The sequence below is a fragment of the Odocoileus virginianus genome, chromosome 23 (assembly GCF_023699985.2).
Source record: "Odocoileus virginianus isolate 20LAN1187 ecotype Illinois chromosome 23, Ovbor_1.2, whole genome shotgun sequence".
Classification (NCBI taxonomy): Eukaryota; Metazoa; Chordata; class Mammalia; order Artiodactyla; family Cervidae; genus Odocoileus; species Odocoileus virginianus.
In genome coordinates this window covers 5,658,928-5,672,783 of record NC_069696.1, presented here as the reverse complement: position 1 = coordinate 5,672,783, position 13,856 = coordinate 5,658,928, and the positions used below count along the sequence as shown (strand labels likewise).

The following is a 13,856-nucleotide window of genomic DNA, read 5'->3' as shown; positions in this document are numbered from 1 at the left end:
GTTCCTTCCTTCTGCAAAGTCCTCAGCAGAACACATGGTGCAGGAAGATGCTTGCTAACAGCTTGGTGTGGAGGGAATTACATCGACTACAAAGTCAGACATGCCGGATTCTATTCCCAGTCCTGCCACTTAATAATGGTGTAATTAACACAACACTTAATTGCTCTGAGTTCCACTCCCCTCTTCTCTAAGATGAGGAGATAATACCTATCTCAGAGAGGTGTCTTGAGGATTCCATGCAACGAGGTGTGTGCAGCACCGCAGGTTACTGACAAATGTTGGTGGAACATTAATTCAGAGAAGACAACGAAGATCCTGTCACTAAACAGGGATCCGACCGACAGCCCCGGGGCATGCCTCCTGGCCCCACAAGTTCTGCAGCAGGTGAGCATCTGAATGGAAGTGAAATACAGGGCCAGGGATGTGCAGTCCCTGCACCCCGGCCCCCGCACTGCCCTGGTTGACCTGTGTTGTATCTAGAAAAACCAGTAAAAGTGGGGACAAGAAGGTTCGGAAACCTGTCCTGCGTTACCCTCTTAGATCCCTTCTCACTGGCCCCCTCTCTCCAAAGCTGTGTAGTAGCTGGAAGCCCCTGAGCCCCCAGGACACCCCATCTAGGGCAGCTGTGAAGCCCAGGCAGTGGACATGGTGACGCTGAGCTGTCTACAGAGAGAGAGATGGGAGCTGCTCAAACCCAGTCACCTTGCGTCCTTGAGGCTGTGTGTGTGTGTGTGTGTGTGTGTGTGTGTGTGTGTGTGTGTGTGTCGGGGGGGGGGTCCAGTCAGTGGCAAAGGACACAGATGATCCAAGAAGCAGGGGCCAACCCGCCCTGTCCTGCCTCACTCAGCTCTGATCTCTCCCAATGTTTTTTCTAAAAGCTGCCTATAGGTAGCTGTGCAGACATTTGTAGGTCTGTCCTGTGCTGGAAGGTATGGGCAGTGACTGCAGCCCTGAGGTGGGGAACCAGAGGTCCCCCGGATGCACTAACGCCCAGCCCTGAGCAAACGCGGCCCTGCCTGACCCCTGCAGCAAGGCTCTTAGTCTGTGCAGCGTGCAGTGCCCGCGTGAGAACACACCCTGGGTGGGTCTGGGGGGGCTGGGCCTGGTGAGGTTTGGTTTCCAGTCTCTTCTAGACGATGTGCTGGGCAAGGGCGACTCTGACTCCCGCAGAAGCAGGCTGGCTCAGGCCCGTCCTTGCTCCCCGTGTCCAGACCTCAGGTCAGTCTAGGGACTGAGAGTTTGCTTCAAGGAGCTGGCCTGGCACGAGCCCTGAAGGCTCCTGGGCTGCAGTGGTCATTACCAGGAGGATCCAGTCCCTGGCCAAGACTGCCCCCCACCGACCCAAGCCCGCCCCTGGCGCTGTGGACCAAAGGTCCGTCCCAGAGGGCCTACCTTGGGCTTGAAGGCGATGAGCTTCAGGACCATCTCCACCGTGAAAAGGCCAGTGAAGAGCATGTTGAGAATGTTCATGGCGATTTTGAACAGACAGCTCTGACCGTAGTGCTGGGGGTGGGGGGTGGGGGCGGAGGCGCTGTGAAATGAGGCGGGGGCTCCCTGCTCCCAGCCATGCCCTCAAAAGAGACCTTCCTGAACCCAGCCCCGGGGCCGGCCACACCTGCGGGAGCCAGGTGGGCTCAAGAAGCCCTGCGGGTCCTTCCCCTCTCTGTCGTTGCTGCAAACGCAGGCGGGCACAGCCTGGGCCCTGCTCTCATCGGGGTCAGCTCTGCGTGGCCTCCTGGCCTCAGGTGGGCTCCGCACAGCTGGCATCATGGATGATCAACGCCATTGCAAGGTCACCTGTGCTCCACCGCCCTCTATCTCACAGCCCAGGGTCCTGGCATTCTGACCCCTCGGGAAGGTGCCCCTCCTGCCCCACTCGGCCAGTGAAATGGCAACACCTCCCATCCTCGTTCTGCCCCCCACCCTGCCCCGACCCAGGCACCCGGGCTGGCCCGCGGAACTGACCTGCATGGCCAGGCAGATGGTGTTGAGCAGAATGAGGACGAACATCAGGTACTCGAAGTAGGTGGAGTTGACCACGTACCACACCTTGTACTGGTGCTGGTTTTTTGGGATGTACCTCCGCAGGGGCCGGGCCTTGAGGGCATACTCCACACACTGCCGCTAGGGTAGACGGGAGGGGTTAGTAACCCGGATGATGGGGGTACTCCACGCACTGCCGCTAGGGTAGATGGGAGGGGTTAGTAATCCGGATGATGGGGGTACTCCACGCACTGCCGCTAGGGTAGACGGGAGGGGTTAGTAACCCGGATGATGGGGGTACTCCATGCACTGCCGCTAGGGTAGACGGGAGGGGTTAGTAACCCGGATGATGGGGGTACTCCACGCACTGCCGCTAGGGTAGATGGGAGCGGTTTCACAGTTTGAATCAGCTATTACTTGGACGTTTTTTGAGGTTCTATCATTCCCCTAAGTGGGGAGAATCCTCTCTGGTTGGTCCCCATCAGGATGTAGTTGAGGGGGACCTGTCTCCTTCCTTCCCTCTCGGGGATGGTTGGTAAATGCTTGCTGACTGACTGACAGTCCGTCTTCTCAGATATTTCCAGCCATAGACTCTCTTGGAGGCCCGTGTTTCCGAGATTCTCCTTTCCCATCCTGAGTCAGTTGTCTTAGCTACCAGTGTCCACAGACCAGAAGTCACAGCTCACAGCCAAGGGGTGGGATCCTGGGTTGACTAGACTCTGGTTACCTCTGCGCTGTGCCCGGACCCCAGGTCAGGACGGGGCTCACCCAAGCCCTCCTCTCTCCTCCGGCCTCCACTTCCAGCCTCTAAACTCGACCAGTCTATTTGCTCCGTCTCTACTGTCATCAACCTGGTAATACATAAGGGTCTAAGCACCGCTCCTCTACACTAACTGGCTTCCCTCTTCCCTGGCTTCCTTACCATGCGAAGTCCACACAGCAGCCAGAATGGTGAGTCTAGAGCCAAGGTGTGGACCAGGGGCCCAGAGAACCTGACAGGGACTTGGGGGGAGTTCCTTTCCTAAGCAGAGCTCAGGTTCTCCGAAGAAGGGGTGCTTTCACAGGCTTCAGCCTCCTGACCACCTGGCCTCTCACCCTCTGGGGGGTGGGGGCTACCTGGTTCTTGTCCAGCTCGCAGTTCTTGTACTCTTGCTCCCCCTGCTCCTGGAAGGTGACAATGACGAAACCCACGAAGATGTTCATCATGAAGAAGGCAATGATGATGATGTAGATGATGAAGAAGACGGAGATCTCCACGCGGTAGTTGTATATGGGACCCTTGTCCTCTGTGTGAGAGTCGATGGACCGGTACAGCAACCTGGAGGAAGGGAGACAGGCCCGCACAGGGCCAGGGAGCTGGTTCAAGCCCCAGTTCTGTCTCTTACTACTGTGTGGCTCGGGCAAATCATTCAACCTCTCTGAGCATCAGATTCCTTATCTGCAAAGTGTGAACAGTAGTTCCAGGTTTTCCTACCTGGCAGGACAGCTGATATAATGAATATGAAGGTGTTTTGAAACTGGTAAGAACTGTCTAATGTAATGCGAGTCATGGGCATTGATCTAAAAAGCTGGAGATATTGGTAAATATTAATACAGCTTTGTTGTTTCTCAGCAGAGACTTGGAGAATCTGAGGACAGATATTCATTTAGATAAAAACACTCAATATAAATGCCCAGGCTCGCTCAGATCATCAGCAGTGGTTTGGTTTACACTCAGGTAGCCTGTGTCTGGGCTTCCCAGGTGGCGCTAGTGGTAAAGAACCTGCCTGCCAATGCAGGAGATGTAAGAGACTTGGGTTCGATCCCTTGGTTGGGAAGGTCCCCTGGAGAAGAGAATACACCAGTGTTCTTGCTGGGAGAATCCCATTGACAGAGGAGCTTGGTGGGTTTCAGTCCATAGGGTCTCAAAGAGTTGGACACGACTGAAGTGACTTATCACGCATGGCCTTCAGCTTGTTCTAGAAACACCCTCACCACCTAGGGAGGATGGAGGTAAATATGGTTTCTGAAAGGAGTGTGGACACCAGTGAGACAGGCCAGGGTCTGCGTACTTACTCTGGCCATCCCTCGAAGGTGGAGACGGTGAACAGGGCCATCATGGCGGCCAGGACATTGTCGAAGTCGAACTTGCTGTTCTCCCAGCTGCGGGGCTGAATGATGGGGTGGTCCACCTCCCCATCCTTGTACGTGATGTAGTTCCCCCTGCGGAAGGGAGACGGTTCATTCTGGGGTCTCCCATCTCCCAACCACCTGTGACTCCTGGCTTGGGGGCAGGATGGGATGGCTGAGCTTAAACCCACAGTTCTGGCCACTGAGCAGACCTCAGGGATAGATGATCTCATGTGCTATGTCAACAGGACCAGACAACCCATGGGTAAATTCCAGCTGCCACTGCTGCTGGAGGCAGAACGGGGTACCCCTTCTCTCAGGACAGGCCTCACCCACTCAGAGTCAGCTGGCCTGACTGTCCCCGCCGCACTCACTTGCATTCAGCTTCTGTCTGTTTGGAACTGTCCGAACAGGTGTAGAGCTTGCCCTGGAAGGCGGAAGAGCACAGTGATGGAGAGGTTTCTGAATCGAGGAGTCGGTCAAAAACTGTCTAGTGATTATATCTGCAGCTGGCTCTGTGCTGGAGTCTTGGGAGAGAAGAGTGAGGAGAGCAGAGCCCAGACAGAAAACGCGCCGTGCCGCGGGGACCCCATCACAGGGAACCCAGGGGTGAAGCAGAGCTCGGGAGGCGGGTCTGGTGAGGGAGGAGGATGGCTGGACTTAGGTTGAAAACTTGGTGGGGAAAGCGGGGCCCGTGTGCACGGTGGGGGCAGAGCTTCAGGTGGAGAAGAGCAGAGAGAGAAGGACTGGGGCAGGAAGGGGAGGACCAGGGACGCGGCCTCACCGAGGGCCTGCCAGACACAGGGCGAGAACCTGACAAACCACGGCTCTGCAGCCAGCTGGGTGGGGGACTCATGCTGCTGGTCACAGGGAGCCCCGCAGGTCTAGGTGGGTGACCACACAGCGGGGTCAGGGGTGACAGCCCCCCTGCCTTCCTACAGAAGGGAGGGCAGGGCTGAGGGCCGCCACGCTCGGAGGGCCGGGTGGTGGTGGAGCGGCACTGCCTACACACTGGCCTCCTCGGGGCTGCGAACTAGCCCCGCTCTGGACCGGGAACTAGCTAGTACCACTCTGGTCTGGGAGCTAGTTAGTCCTCCCCTGGGCTGGGAACTAGCCCTGCTCTGGTCTGGAACTCGTTAGTACCACTCTGGTCTGGGAACTAGTTAGTCCTGCTCTGGTCTGTGAACTAGTTGGTCCTCCTCCGGGCTGGGAACTAGCCCTGCTCTGGTCTGGGAACTAGTTAGTCCTCCTCCAGGCTGGGAACTAGTCCTCCTCTGGGCTGGGATCTAGCCCTGCTCTTGTCTGGGAACTAGGCCTCCTCCAGGCTGGGAACTAGTCTTCCTCTGGGCTGGGAACTAGTTAGTCCTGCTCTGGTCTGGGAACTACCCTTCTCCAGTCTGGCAACTAGTGTTCCTCCAGGCTGAGAATTAGTCCTTCTCTGGTCTGAGAACTAGTTAGTCCTTCTCTGGTTTGGCAAGTAGTTAGTCCTCTTCATGTCTGAGAACTAGTACTTCTCTGGTCTGGGAATTAGTTAGTCTTCCTTGAGTCTGGGAACTAGTTAATCTTCCTCGGGTTTGGGAACTAGTTCTTTTCTGGTCTGAAAACTTGCTAGTCCTCCTCGGGTTTGGGAACTACTTAGTCTTCTTTGGGTCTGGGAGCTAGTTAGTCCTCATGGGATCTGGGAACTAGTCCCCGTTGTATCTGGGAACTAGTTAGTTTTCCTTGGGTTTGGGAACCAGTTAGCCTTTGGGTCTGGAAGTTAGTTAGTCTTCCTGGGATCTGGGGACTAGTTAGTCCTCCTCAGGTCTGGAAACTAGCTCTGCTCTGGTCTGGGAACTAGTTAGTGTTCCTTGGGTCTGAAAGACAGGAGGGGCGGTGGAGCAGCCTCGTCCCTCCCCAGGGATCCCCACCGAGTCCCCCGTGGCTGCTCCCGTCCGTGTCCCTGGGAGCTGACAGGTGAGAAGAACAGGGGGCTGCAGAACTGGCTGAGACCCCACCTTGAAGAGCTGGACCCCAATGCAGGCGAACATGAACTGGAGCAGCGTGGTGACGATCACAATGTTCCCGATGGTGCGGATGGCCACGAACACACACTGCACGACGTGCTGTGGGGGCGAGGCAGAGGGGTCAGGGCCTGGCCTTGGTTGAGTTCCCCCATGTCACGGCCCTCTCTGAGGGGGCAGGGCAGCCCTTCACTATGGGCTGGGGGTGGTGGGGATCAGACTCAAAGGGGCAAAGCGTGCTCCCAGCTCACAGGGTGAGGGAGCCTGGGGGGCCCATATCCTGCTGGGTGACCCGGGGACCAAAGCCCCGCTAACACCCCATACTCCAGGGCAGCGATTCAGGGGCCTCATCACTGCACAGGGCCCAAGGTTGTATGTGGTCTCCTTCTGCAAAAGCTTTGCTGAGAAGCTGGGATTGTGAACGGCGGCCTCTACTGGGGCTCCATGCATCTCGGAACCAGAACATGAAGTGGTGCTGAGGTGCTGGTAGGAGGGTCCTGGTTCCAACCCAGAGGGCCTGCCATTGTCCCCGCCTCCTGTCCACCCATCACCTCATACGGACCCCTGGCTGAAGCTTGCTGGGCTGGGGGCCCCTGCTCAGGCCTGGTCGACTCACCTTCAGCCCCTTGGCCCTGTTGATGGCCCTCAGTGGCCGGAGCACCCTCAGGACTCGCAGGATCTTCACCACGTTGATGGCACTGGACCTGGGGGAATGGATGGTGGGGTGAACCACTCCTGTTCCTGGGCCCGCAGGAGAGAGGGGAGAGCATGGGAGTCCTGGAGAAAGTCTCCCACCTGCAGGGACCTGGAGCTATCCTGGGAGCCAGGGACTTGGTGAGCAAATCACGGGAAAAGAATTTACCACTTGTTAGCATTACAATGTGCTGCTCTGGGGCATTTACCCAGCCAAGGGGATGTAGAGAGGCAGAGCTCCACCAGACTCTGGCCACGGAGGACACACTTCCTAACTGTTCTGAGCCCCAGTTTCTTTATCTGTAAAATGGGGCAGTGATCACCTCATGAGCTTGTTGCAAGGATCAAAAGAGAAAATGCACATGAACCGTTTGGCATCCCATGCAGTGCCTGTTTTTCATATCATGGACTTGAAGAAATACTGTATGAATGGCGGGGCTTCGGCAGGGGAGGCACCTGGTCCCCACCTCCAAGCCTGGTCCCCGGTGGCAGCCCACCACATCCCTTTGCGCACAGGACATTCAGGCCTGGAGGAACGGCTCTGACACCACAGACTCTGCACACCTGGGGCGCCAGGGCCAGGCCCCCTTCCCAGGGGAGGACAGGCCACGGTCGTCCTCCAGGGGCATATGGGGCCTCGCCCTGGGGGATGGGGGTCGCTCTGAAGTGTCCCCCACCCTCGCCTGCTAGTTACCTTCCAAAGGTCTCTAGCCTCCTTGGGCCCACAGCCGCCAGGGAGGCCCTGCCCTGGTCCCAGCGCCCTCACGCTGCATGAACACAGGCAGGCCTCTCCCTCTCCGACCCTCTCCCTTGCCCTGTGCCTCTCCCAGGCCCTCGGGCCCCACTCACTGGATGCCGAAGGAGATGAGGGACACGCTGACCACCAGCAGGTCCAGGATGTTGAAGTAGTTGCGGCAAAAGGAGCCCTTGTGCAGGAAGGCCCCGTAGGCTGTCATCTGGGGGTGCAGGGATCGGGGTGTGAGCAGTTTCTGGGCTCCAAAGACCCTTCACCCCACCCTTCCCTCCCACAGCACTCCCAGAAGGGCCCAGATGAAGAACCAGGAGGTGATGGAGGGCTGAGGCTGGTAGGACAGGAGGAGACGCTGTGCCTGGAAGTATCCGCTGCCAGTGATGCAAAGCCCAGAGGCTCATGCCCAGGACATGCCCGCCACCTTCAGTCCTGTATCTGCAGCCCTTTCAAGGGCTCCCGCCCCTCATCACGTTTCTGTGACAACAGAAGGGCCCCCGCCCCTTGTCACGTTTCTGTGACAACAGCCCCGTGAGGCCCCTTGCCGATGCTCCCTGAGCTGAGCTCCGTGTTCTTGGGGTCCCATGCCTCTCCAAACTCTCTCCACCTCAGGGCCCCCAGGACATGGGCATCTGGGGGAGATGGGGGCTCGCCCAGTCGAGGACCAGCTTCTTGGCTTCCCAGAACTTCCCTGGTTGAGCCCCAGGTAACCCCTCAGGCTCGGGCAAGCTCTATTTTTTTTCTCACTGTTACCAGGAATGCTGGCGACCAGCATCTATCCCTTCCCGGGCCTCACAAGTGCTGCTGGTCTGGGCCCAGGATTTGAGCTCCACTCCACCATCCGGTTCTGGAGCTGTGTGTCCAGAGGGGCTGTGGGCACTGCCGTGTGAGCACAGCTCTGGAGCCTGGCCTCCTGAGTTCAAATCCCACCCGCCATGCTCTGAGTGCCTGGAGCTGGTTAGTCAACTTCCCTGTGTTTCGTCAGAGAAACGAGGTGATGACAACCTCTTCCCTGGAGGGTTGTAAGTGCCCTTGGGAGTTAGAGTAAAGCCCTTTAGACATAATCCTGCAGATGTCAAGCTCTGCAAGGGAGCTTCACTACAGAGGACTGGACTCAGCAGAGAGCTACAACAGGAACTCTGGGTTCGTCCTGTGATAAGGGTGCTCAGAGTTCCCCTCTGTAGAGGCAGCTACAGAACCACGCAAAAGCCCCTTGCAGACTAGGAAGGGACCACTTTGGGGGTGATGACTGTCATGGGTTTGCTGTCCCCCACCTTCCTCAGAGCCCTGTCCTTGCTCTAGGAACTCCTGTCCAGTCTCGTTGACATGAACTAAGGGCCAGTGGATTTCCAGGTGAAGAGCTGAAAGGCCATGACCACGAACGACAGCCAGAGGGGAAAATCTGGAGCTGATGGCTTAGAGCCTGGGAGCAGCTCCCCAGTTGCCTGGAAGCCCAATTTATTTCTTTGGAATCAGAGCATGCCCAGGGCAGCTTGTTCACAGAGTGATTCAAAAGTAAACACAGGGGAAATGGGCAAAAATAGCTCTTGCAACCTAATTCTTCCCACTGATCTCCTGCAGGAGGGGGTCACAGGGGACTCAGACACCTGTGTCCTGCAACAGTTTGCAGAAGTGGGTAGATTATATAAAAGATTGCAGGGGAATTCAGCTGGAGATGTGTCCCAAAGGCCTGTAATCTTGGGGTGGGGGGCTTCCTTGTCTCTCAGTGTAGGTCTGGGCCCCCGAGAGCAGACCGGGGTGGCTCCATGGCTCACGTTAACTGAGAGGCTCTGAGCCCAGAAGGCTGGCTTGTGGGTGTGTCTGTGCAGGGCGGCTGCCCAGGCAGGGCCAGAGGAAGAGTGGCCACAGGAGAAAGGGCAAGTGGACACTGGAAAAATGGGGCATTTACTTGAGAGTTCACTGTGGGGTCCAATAAAGGGCCCCCTCTACCCTGTCTGCTGACTGCCACACACTCCTGCTCCCGAAGTCCTAACCTTTACCCAGAAAAAGCCTTGCTGGGGAGAGAAGAGGATCGAACTCTGAGCTGGGAGTGCAGGATGCCCCTCCGTCCAGTCAGCACCTCTCCAGGCAGCAATATTGCTCATTAAACACATCTTATCTTTTGTAATTTCTGCTTGTGGGTCCTGGGTCCATCTCCCTCCTCTCGGTGACAGATCTAGGCATCATTCAGTCCAACTGTCTTGGCCTCAGAAGGCTAAACATGCCCAGACCTTTCAGCTGTCTCTGACCCTGGACATCTCTCCTGCACGACAGTCACCTCTGTCAGGCAGGATGCTGGGCCTGCAGGTGAGGCAGAGGGACCCTGGGAGAGGAGGTGCAGGCAGTGTTCTGGGGCCAGGCTCGACCTAGAGCACAGTCAGCGTAAAAGTGGGCAGAAGAAGGAGCAGGTGGGCGGGACGGAGGACCTCCCAGGAGCTGGCAACCTTGGAGGAAGAGGCGCTCTGGGGAGGGTCTGAGACTCAGGAGAGCCTGGTGTTTGGGTGCCTCCCTGGGCCTGGAGTCCAGGGAAGGGTCTCCATGTAGCCAGGCAGCCTGGTCCCTCTCCCTACCCCCGGGGGTCAGAGAGAAAACCCGAGGAACACTTCTGTTTCCTCTTGTTAACGCCCGGTTAGCTGGAACCAGAGGGTCTGGACACAGAAGGCACGAGAAAGTGTCCACTCAGGCTGAAGCTGGACGTGACAGGCTGTCCCCACCCATAGGAGCCCAGGAAGGAGAGTCTGGGGCTTCGTGTGCAGGGTGGGAGGAGCCCGGAGCCTGGGGGAGGGTGCCCGGGGTGGTCTCCCGGTGGGAAGCACTGTGCAGAGGCAGCTTGCTGACTGCGGTCAGGGTGAGCCCCAGGCTCTGAGACCGAAGAGTGGGCAATACACACTCCCCTGACTTGGAACTTGCCCCCGAGGCTCAGGTGACCTGCAGAGCTTGGAAATCTAACAGAGTGGATGTAAGTCATATATTGTGCTGTGCTAAGTCACTCAGTCATGTCTGACTCTTTGCGACCCCAAGGAACCTGTAGCCAGGCTCCTCTGTCCATGGGATTCTCCAGCAAGAATCTTGGAGTGGGTAGCCATTCCCTTCTCCAGGTATCTTCCCAATCCAGGGATTGAACCCGTGTCTCTTACATCTCTTGCATTATGGCAGGTGGGTTCTTTACCACCAGTGCCACCTGGGGAGCCCCACTGATTGTATATTAATGGAAACAATAATAAAGCTTGGGGCAAACCCCTGTCATCCTGAGGCTGCTCAGAGGCAGGCTCTACTGTGTTGGGGTCAAAAGATGGGAGTGTGTATTGAGGCTTAGCCACGCACTGAGCCTTGGAGGACATGGCCGCCTCCTCCAGGCCTGGGCAGGGGCGAGGGGGCAAGCTTTGGGGGGGGTGTAGTCCAGGGGTCAGAGGTGTGTGCAGGGGTCTGTCCAGAGTCCTCAGTTGGACACTGGCATTGGCCTGTGTTGATAAAGGGCATCCCGAGGGCACAGGCAGGGGGCCTCTTGATGCCCTGGGCTTTGCCATTTTCTGACTCTTGTCCTTCGTGTGGCGTTCCCTCTGGGCAGGATAGGGGGAGGGTTCCTGCCGGGGTCAGGCGTGGCTCGCAGAGGTGGGGGGGGGCAGGCGGTGATGGGGAGTGCCTGGTATCAGCCAGCATCAGTGCCCAAACTGCATAGGCACAAAGTCAGGGGTCCCAGTTTCTCCAGCTTCAGGCTTGAGAGTAAAACCAGAGTGAAGGAAACCAGAGAGAAGAGGCAATGCAGAGAGAGGAGGCAAAGGCCTTGCTGCGTGCATTACCTTGAGGATAATTTCTAAGGTAAAGATACTAGTGAAGACATAGTCTGCGTTGCCTAGGATCTGAAAGACAAGCACAGCGGATTAGTGGCTCCGAGTGATGGACAGCAGCAGAGTGTGCATTAGCGACAGCAGCAGAGCCAGTGGGGAAGGACAGGAGAGGAGCAGAGGGCAGGGTTACCTTCAGGGCAATCTCAATGGTGAAAATGGTAGTGAAAACAATGTCAAAATAAAACAGAATCTGCAAAACAAAGAGAAACAGGGTGGGGATGGGGGAATGGAGCAACAGGATGGGAGCAGGGTCGCCAGCAGGGAGTCGCACCCCAAATCATGCAGTCTTTCCAAGGGAGACCAGAGGCATCAACACAGCCCAGGGTCCTGAAGGCCCCAGATCTGTGAGCCGGCTCCCAGAGCCGACTCAGCGGGTCCTGGGTCCGGTTGGGTGCTTTTCTCATTAATTCAATTTACTTACAAACCAAAATCAGACCATGGGATACGTGTCTCAAAGACAGAGTGGGGTTTGCTTTCTTTGCACAAACATGCAAATTGCTTAATTTACATCAGGGGATGAGTCAGTCTCTCACGTTCTGCGACCCTACTCTGGCTGTGCCCCTCAGGGTGTGGCGGGCACACCCCCGGCAGGGGACAGGCTCGGGGTTCACGCTTCACTCTGTCTCAGGTAATGGGTCAGAGTGAGGGCCTTCCCAGGAAGAAGGCTGTGGGTCACCTGGGCTGCAGGACCACCGACTGGCTCGCAGGGGTCTGGCTTTAAGGTGGTGGACTCCTCGCTTCACGTCCGCCTGGTTAGGATCTGACATTGTTTCAAGGCTTTGGGATATGGCAGGTCCTACTCTGGTCTTTGATTGTAATTCACCAGAGCCTGAGGCAAGCTCCAAATTCAATTTCAACTCTGCAGAGGGTCAGTGAGGTCCTCCTTATGCGGGCGGTCTCATCAGAGTGCCATCTGCCACTGATCCCCAGGGACAGGATGGGACAGTTCCCGGGAGGCGAAGCCCCTGGGGAGCATCTGTGGGCAGTGGGGTCTGACGTCGGGGTCAGGCCGACCTGAGCTAAGGGTCCTAAGATGGGTTTGCACCAAAGCTGTCATCTCTTAGGGAGATGTCTGCTGTGCCTCTGACCGTGAGATTCGGGGCAGGCTCTGGATTGAAGGACAGGGTCAGGCAGCCAGGGGGGTCACGTCGCGGGGGCAGGGTGCGGGGTGCGGGGGACGAGGTGCGTACGTGGTTCCTGAAGGAGGTGTGCTGCACGGGGTCCTCGGCGGCCAGGGAGATGCTGCTGAGCAGGATGAAGAAGAGGATCAGGTTGGTGAAGATGGAGTCATTGACGATACGATGGCACTGGAGGCGGAACCTGCGGGGGCAGGGGGAGGGGGGCTGTCACACGGGGTGGGGTCTCTGCTCCTTCTTGGTGTGCAAACGGTGTGCAGACGGGCGGGGCGTGGGCCCTTCAGCCCGAGCCATCCCGCCACAGGGGAGACACACCCCCGCACTCGGCCCCACTGTGCCCCCCACCACGGGGCCTTGGGGTTATGTCCGACCCTTCAGGAACCTCTGCATCTTCATGTACTGCTGTGACATCATTCACGAGCTTTCGTCTGGGGACTCGGCTCCCCATCATTAAAAATACTGACTTCATAAGATCTACCTCACTTGTGTCCGTACGGGGAGCAGCAGAGCCACCCAGAGCATGGATGATGCCAGGCTGGTTAAGTCCAGACTCCGAAGAGATTGGCTGCCACAGCAGTAATTCAATCCTGAACCTCAGCGCAGTTACAGAGGCCAACAGCCCTGACCCCGGGGGCGCTCACAGTGGATCCTCGGATGCCAAAGGTGTCTTATGTGCTGTCTCCTCTTGATGGGGTACTATTTCATCTTACAGATGAAAACATGGAAGCCCGGAAGGATAGTCTTGCCCACTTTGGAGTGTGTGTTTGTGTGGGGAGGGGCGTGGGGTGGCTCAGGGCTTGAACCGGGCCTTCAGACCTCTGCTTCTGGTGTTGGTTGACTAAATCCCCTGAGAGACCTTCCTGATGTGGAAGCACCAAATCCTGGAAAGGACGAGCTCTCCAAGACCATTCTGGTTTCATGAGAGCTAGGAAAGTCTGCAGTGATCCCCTCCTCCCTCAAGCCAATCCACTGAGCTGGGGTCTGCTGGACATGCCCGGGCTGGGCAGAGGTGCCTGAGGACAGAGGCCAGTGGCAGCACCTCTGTGAGGAATCTTTAAGCCAGCTCGAGGTGGGGCAGAGGACCGGGGACCCCTAGGCTGAGCCACGCACACATCTGGAAGAAAGCTTCTCAGTCCTTCTTCAGGTCCCCGGGAATCTCCCCAATTAAGACGGAGTATTGAGGTCACAAAGATCACTGAACACTCAAGAAAATAAGCCACTAAGTTGGCAACTCAGAAGAAACTCAAATAAATGATTTAGACCTCTCCCCAGAGACTCTGTATACTGGAAATATTAGATACCGATGATAGAACAACTGTATTTGAAATATTTAATG

General features: G+C 57.0%; 1 protein-coding gene across 14 annotated transcripts in view; it reads right to left on the bottom strand.

Annotated features, from left to right (window-relative positions):
* Window positions 1–13,856, bottom strand: part of CACNA1C (calcium voltage-gated channel subunit alpha1 C) — a 388,445-nt gene that overhangs the window by 48,184 nt on the left and 326,405 nt on the right. For 8 of the 14 annotated variants that reach the window (XM_070453260.1, XM_070453262.1, XM_070453269.1 and 5 more), the window contains exons 20-29: window positions 12,575–12,704; window positions 11,337–11,396; window positions 7,638–7,744; window positions 6,712–6,799; window positions 6,090–6,197; window positions 4,467–4,519; window positions 4,039–4,185; window positions 3,100–3,301; window positions 1,966–2,124; window positions 1,393–1,503 (exon numbers count right to left, since the gene is read on the bottom strand). In XM_070453260.1, coding sequence (XP_070309361.1) covers window positions 1,393–1,503; window positions 1,966–2,124; window positions 3,100–3,301; window positions 4,039–4,185; window positions 4,467–4,519; window positions 6,090–6,197; window positions 6,712–6,799; window positions 7,638–7,744; window positions 11,337–11,396; window positions 12,575–12,704 — 1,165 coding nt within the window. Of the gene's footprint in view, window positions 1–1,392; window positions 1,504–1,965; window positions 2,125–3,099; window positions 3,302–4,038; window positions 4,186–4,466; window positions 4,520–6,089; window positions 6,198–6,711; window positions 6,800–7,637; window positions 7,745–11,336; window positions 11,397–11,514; window positions 11,575–12,574; window positions 12,705–13,856 lie in introns of all 14 variants that reach the window. The other 6 variants (XM_070453261.1, XM_070453272.1, XM_070453270.1 and 3 more) reach the window with 2 other exon arrangements.